General features: G+C 48.6%; 1 protein-coding gene across 16 annotated transcripts in view; it reads left to right on the top strand.

The window, feature by feature from the left end:
• PTK2 (protein tyrosine kinase 2) overlaps positions 1–6,000 on the top strand; it is a 259,862-nt gene that overhangs the window by 228,568 nt on the left and 25,294 nt on the right. For all 16 annotated transcript variants that reach the window (XM_032415592.1, XM_032415591.1, XM_032415581.1 and 13 more), the window contains 2 exons: positions 2,173–2,259; positions 5,296–5,433. In XM_032415592.1, the coding sequence (XP_032271483.1) occupies positions 2,173–2,259; positions 5,296–5,433 (225 nt within the window). The remainder of the gene's footprint in view (positions 1–2,172; positions 2,260–5,295; positions 5,434–6,000) is intronic.

The following is a 6,000-nucleotide window of genomic DNA, read 5'->3' as shown; positions in this document are numbered from 1 at the left end:
TGGGCTGTGCAGCCTGTTCACACTGCCTGAGCTCTCCAGTATGGGCTGTGCAGCCTGTTCACACTGCCTGCGCTCTCCAGTGTGGACTGTGCAGCCAGTTCACACTGCCTGGGCTCTCCAGTGTGGGCTGTGCAGCCTGTTCACACTGCCTGAGCTCTCCAGTATGGGCTGTGCAGCCTGTTCACACTGCCTGAGCTCTCCAGTATGGGCTGTGCAGCCTGTTCACACTGCCTGAGCTCTCCAGTATGGGCTGTGCAGCCTGTTCACACTGCCTGCGCTCTCCAAGCCTCGGTTTCATCCTCTGCAGAGTGGAGTGGTAATATTCCTGGGTGGCACGCTGTTCAGCTTGTCACGTTGTGTGGGAAGCACCTAGCTCTGTGCACACAGGCCATGCTGAGTAAAAGTTTATTTGTGCCGGTGGTACTTACATGCCACCTCCAGAGTCTAAGCCAGGGGACACAGCTGTACGTCGGTGTGGTTACTGTCCAAATCCTTGGCGCTGCATCCTTCCATGCTTGGACTCCGGGAGGCCTTTCCCAGAGCACCACGCCATGCTTACATGTGAACACATAGCTTTACAACAAGTGCTGCCTCTCCAGTGTCCTGCAACAGAAATAGTCGGACTTTGTTGTTTGTTGTTTTTCTTTACCTCTCTTAACCACTTGTTCAAATGAAACCTTTAAAAAATATAAATCTGAAGGGTAGTCCCTTGGGCTTCATGGAGCGTACTTTGGAAATTGCCACCCTAGAACACAGGGTAAAGCCTATGACACCCCCTTGATGTCCCTTTCCTGTTTCCAGGGGTCTTGGGGATCCATCCTCATATTTGGGTAAGTTTGGGGTGAACCGCATCTGGGCCACTGAAGTGTCGGCTAAAGGAATGAGGGCACATTTTCCAGCCTCGGAGGTGGAGCAGGCCTGCGGTGGTAGGGCTAGAGCATTGGAAATGCATCACAGAGGAGAGCAGAGGACTGGGGTGTCACATCGGGTGGGAGAAAACAAGAGATTTCAGGCACTCTCCAGAGAAGACTCAGGACAGGCAGCGGAGACAGTGTGAGCAGAGCGGGGGGGTAGCGAGGCTCCTGGACACCCAGACTTCCTCAGAACTTAATTCGAGCAAAGCGTGTGTTCCTCCAGGACCAATTGCGTCCGTGGGAAGAGACAGGGGCTCTGAGGTGTTTCTTTCCTCCCCTGGGCTTGCTGGCACCTAAATCCGTCTCCTTTTATTCTGGACTTCATTTGGCTGGAGAACAGTGGGTTTCTGCTCTGTTAAATCCGTCAGATTTAGAAAATTTTGTGGACTTAACTTCTATTTCAGACTAAACCATTCTTTTGCTATGAACTTTAAATTCATGTAGGTCGCAAACAGATTGAGAATTTTAGACTGGGAGTGACTTCCCAGTCCGTGTAGCTCATCTCCTGTCTGATAGACGCAGAGACCATTCGGCTCCCCACTTGCCCGGTCACAGGGCCAGGAAGCCACAGAGCCAAATGAACTCCCTGCTCCGAAAGCCTCCCGATTCACATTTCCTTGGTGCCGGAAGGTGTCACGCATCTTGTTGGCCCCTGATAGATCTCCCTTGGGTCCGCTCAAGTCCTTTGCCCACTGTTTATTCAGATTATTTATCATTTTATTGTTGAGCTCCAGGAGTTCTTTGTATATCTCTGGATATGATTCTCTCATACATACCTGATATGTAAATGTTTTCTTCCGCTCTGTGGGTTGTCTCTTCTTGGTGGTGCCATTTGCAGCACAGAAGCTTTTAATTTGGATGATGTGCAATTTATCTTTTTTGTTCTCTCTTATTGATTGAGCTTTTGGTGTCCTGTCTATGAAACCTTTGCCTACCCAGGGTTACAAAGACTGGCCCGTTCTCTAAGAGTTTTATAGTTTTACCTCTTACATTTAGATCTGTGATCCATTTTGAGTTAATCTGTGTGTGTATTGTGGGGAAGGGGTCCGGCTTCGTGTTTTCACATGGGGATACCCTGCTGTCCCGGACGTTTGTGGGAAAGACTGTTTCCCCACTGAAGTGTCTGGACGCTCTTTATCATTCTTTCCAACTAAAGTCTTTTAGAGAAATGCCTTTTTCTGTTATTTTCAGTAAAACATAGATTTAACAAAATTTTCAAAACACTCATTCCTATGATGCTCTGTTGATGTGTTCACAGCCCAGCAGACCCGGTTACCCGAGTCCAAGGTCCAGTGAAGGATTTTATCCCAGCCCACAGCACATGGTACAAACCAATCATTACCAGGTACGGAGGCATTACAGACAGAAGACATCTTTTATTCTTCACGCTTGGGGGTGGGGAGGGACATTGTAGATTTTATATTCTTTATTTCTGTACGTAGGAGTATGGTTTGGCAAGCAGAAAGCTAGAGAGTGATCAACCTAATAATTGTCTAAGTGGATGTTGTGTCGACAGCCCGGAGCGCTGTCACTGGCCCCTTGGCGTTAAAGCAGCTGGGCAGGTGTCCTGCCCCACGTTCTCTACTTCATTCCTTTCCTCCATTTGGGTGATGTGTGGGGCAAATCCGGTGGTCCCTACAGTATGCAGAGGTAGGAATGAACTGGGTGGTGTTTCTGGAAGGCAAGAATAACATTCAAATTTACCTTAAAAACCAGACAAGATGCCATCTTGGACAGGTGTGGATAGAGTGTCAGACTTACAGGCAAATATCTTATACAAATTAGGAAAGACGGTCCTTGAAAGAAAAGGGTCAGAAGCAAAGTCAGTAACGTTTTGGTCTTGAGGGGAGAGTATTTGTAAACGCACAGATGTTCTGACAGACGTGTACACCCGTGTCCCCCACACCACACCAAGACAGAGAACATGTCTGTGGCCCTGGAAGGAGCCCTCCCCTCCCAGTCAGTCGCCCGCTGCCTGGGCACAGCCATTCTCCGACCGTTGCCAGCGACTGGTGTTGCATGCTCTGGACTCTGAGATGAATGGATCACACGGGGTGTCCTCTTGCGTGCTCGGCTGCCTGTACTTGGGTGGTGTCTTCGAGTGTTCACAACTTTCTAGTGCTGAGCAGTATTCCGCGGTGTGGCTGTCCCGCAGATTTGTACCCATGGTAATGTTATTTGGAGAATAGGCCAAATCACTTGTAGGAAGGAGAATCACCTCTGGTAATTCGCGTTGGCTGTGGCCCTTTCGTAGCCGCGCCTCTTGTGTTCCTGATTCTCATAGCTGGCTGACTAGGGCGGTGATGATGACCAGCCTTGAGCGGAAGGCACTTCACTGAAGAATAAGTCACACACAAAACAAGCAATGGGTAGTCCTTGGGTCTTTGTCCGGAGAGGGAGAAGCTGAGAGTTCCTTTAACTGCCGTCCCCTTTGACACATTTCTCAGGAGCAAAAAGAGAAGCACGCTTACCGGGCATCCTTTACGGGGTTGCTGAGGGTCAAATGAAAGCATTTTTATTCCTTTACATGCCTCTCAACTGTGATTTAAATCCAGGCCTCTTGGATTAGTATGGACAAACACTCTTCACTGTTGGCATAGAGTCCCAGGGAAAGAGTGTGGGCCGTCCCGTACTAGAAAGGATGGTAGTACATCGAGACACTGAAATTGGGTCCGTGCCAGGCTCTTCACCTGCTTTGCTGCCTCCAGATCCCACTGTACTAATTCTGAAGGGGGACCCAGGAGTATCACGTTGTTAACAAGCGCCCCAAGGTGATGCTGCATGACTGAGAGCCCTGTTTTGGGAGACACTGTTCTGAGACACCCACTTGCCTGGAGGAGGCGTGAATCCCTGGGCCCTCTAGACTTGTTTAGAGAAGGCGCAGCAGCATCTGCTGATAAGACAGAATGCACGCCTCCACAGGCCCTCGCCCCACACCCAGGGCACACTGGCCTATGTCACTTCCACCACCTGGGGTCTGGTGCGTGTTCATGTGTGGCTGTCACCCCCCCCCCAAGGGGAAGCCTGTGAGGACAGCGGCTTGTCTCTACTTTAAGTGCCTGGAACGTTGTGTAGAACAGAGTAAGGATTCAGTGGATACATTAAAGCATTCATATTTTCATCAAGCAAAGGAACGATTAAGCTCTCCTGGGCCGCAAGTTTCCTTATCTTGTAAATGAGAACGGCTATAGGACATTGCCTGGTGTTATTTCATGTTCCTTCTTAGCCAAAAATGCTCATTGATCCTGTCACACGGTTGATGTTATGTAGAAAACTGCCACAGAATATTTGAAATCTCTTTGTTGTGCAAATTCCTAAAAGTTGTTTGGCAGTAACGTATCCCTTCTGACCAAAAATAGTAGTGATGTGACATTTTATGTTTAGCAGAATTTTTTATTGAAATACTTTGATTCTAGTAAACTGTGAGAACCATCTGTGCATATTACTTGAAAGTTTATTAGTTATATATTGTCAGTATGCAATTTTGGTATATATCAATGCCTAGAGACCTAACAAATGCACAATCTTTGTTGAAGAATGTGTTGATGTTTGGAAGTACTGGATTTGGTTGTGCCTTATCTCATTAAAAAATTAACTGAACAACCCTGCCCCTCCAGTACTAGCCCAGTGGGTTACAGAAACATGGCTAATTCTGGCCTCTCTCTCTCTCTCTCTCGATTGAGGGAGGAAGCCGTATAAAGAAACTCCTCTCATTTTCCTCATTTTCCTTCTGCCCTGGAATTTTTCTCTGTGTGCACCTGAACGTCTTTTCTCTGCCATAGTCACTGCGGTCGGAACACGACGCCCGTGTCTCTCATCATCAGCCCCGGTTTGTTAGACAGGAGGTGCTCTAGAGCGGTGCCCACTGAGCCACATTCATGGCCTCTGGTGCTTTTGCATCGAGGGTGCAGAGTTGCAAAGTAAATAATTTCTGATTTCCTGGTGTATATTTGCATTACTTATTTACGTGGCCTCCATGGATTACCTTTCTTGAGGCTTTAGTTGAGAATCCATTTCCTTGCCTTTACCACCTTCCAGAGCCACCTACATCCCTTGGCCATGACCCTTCGTCCTCTTCAAAACCAGCGGTGCCGTATCTCTCTGCCCACTCTTCAGTAGTCATTTCTCCCCTTCTGCTCCCCCCCTTCCACTGGTATAAGGAACCTGCTTTTACATTAGGTCCACTCGGATGATCCAGGGTCATCTCCCCATCTTAAGGGACCCCGCAGGCTCTGGGGATCCACACGTGGATGTCTGTGGGCACCATTGTTCTGTTTGCACAGTGTTCTCGGTCGTCTTAGTTGCTTCTTTGCATGTGGAAAGCAGAACTGTGCGAAAGCATGCTGTGCCGGAACATGACCCTGCTGCCCCGCATTCGCAGGTCTCTGGCTATCCTGGTTCACATGGGATCACGGCCATGGCTGGCAGCATCTACCCGGGTCAGGCATCTCTTTTGGACCAGACGGATTCCTGGAATCATAGACAGCAGGAGATATCAATGTGGCAGCCCAACGTGGAGGTAACCTGGGTGTTCTTGGGCTTTTGTTTGTTAGCTGATGAAGCTTTGCCTAGAGTACCTTTATTTCTGAATCCTAAGAGTTACTGATTTTGATGACCTAATTCTAAAATCAAGGCGTTGCATCTCAAATTCTCCCCGGTTCTGTGAATCCTTTTTACTAAAAGAAAGAGACGCCGCCATCATTAGCCCACCCACCTGAAGGGCAGTGCGTCAGGCTGAGCATAATCAGCGTGTGTGGGAGGCATATCCCAGGAAGGAGCAGGAGACGGCCTCCCGCTCCATGGGCCACGTTAGCCAGATTTGCCTGGTACACCAAGAACCCCTCCGGTAACAGTCAGTGTTTCTCTGACTCCCGGAGCACCCATAGTCTGCTGCTCGTGCCCTTGCCCTTGGGGTGAGCATGTTTAACAATTGCTTAGTGCTCCACAGCACACGTGGACTGAGCTTAATCCTCCTTCCACTCTACCTCCAGATTGTTTTCACTTCTTCACTGCAACCAGCGATGCATTCTCTGCACATACCTTGGATTCTTTCTTTCTTTCTTTCTTTTTTTTAAGATTTTTATCC

The sequence above is a fragment of the Phoca vitulina genome, unplaced genomic scaffold, assembly GCF_004348235.1.
Source record: "Phoca vitulina isolate PV1807 unplaced genomic scaffold, GSC_HSeal_1.0 scaffold18, whole genome shotgun sequence".
Lineage (NCBI taxonomy): Eukaryota > Metazoa > Chordata > Mammalia > Carnivora > Phocidae > Phoca > Phoca vitulina.
The sequence above is the reverse complement of the archived record's forward strand: the minus strand, read 5'-3'. Positions and strand labels throughout refer to the sequence as shown.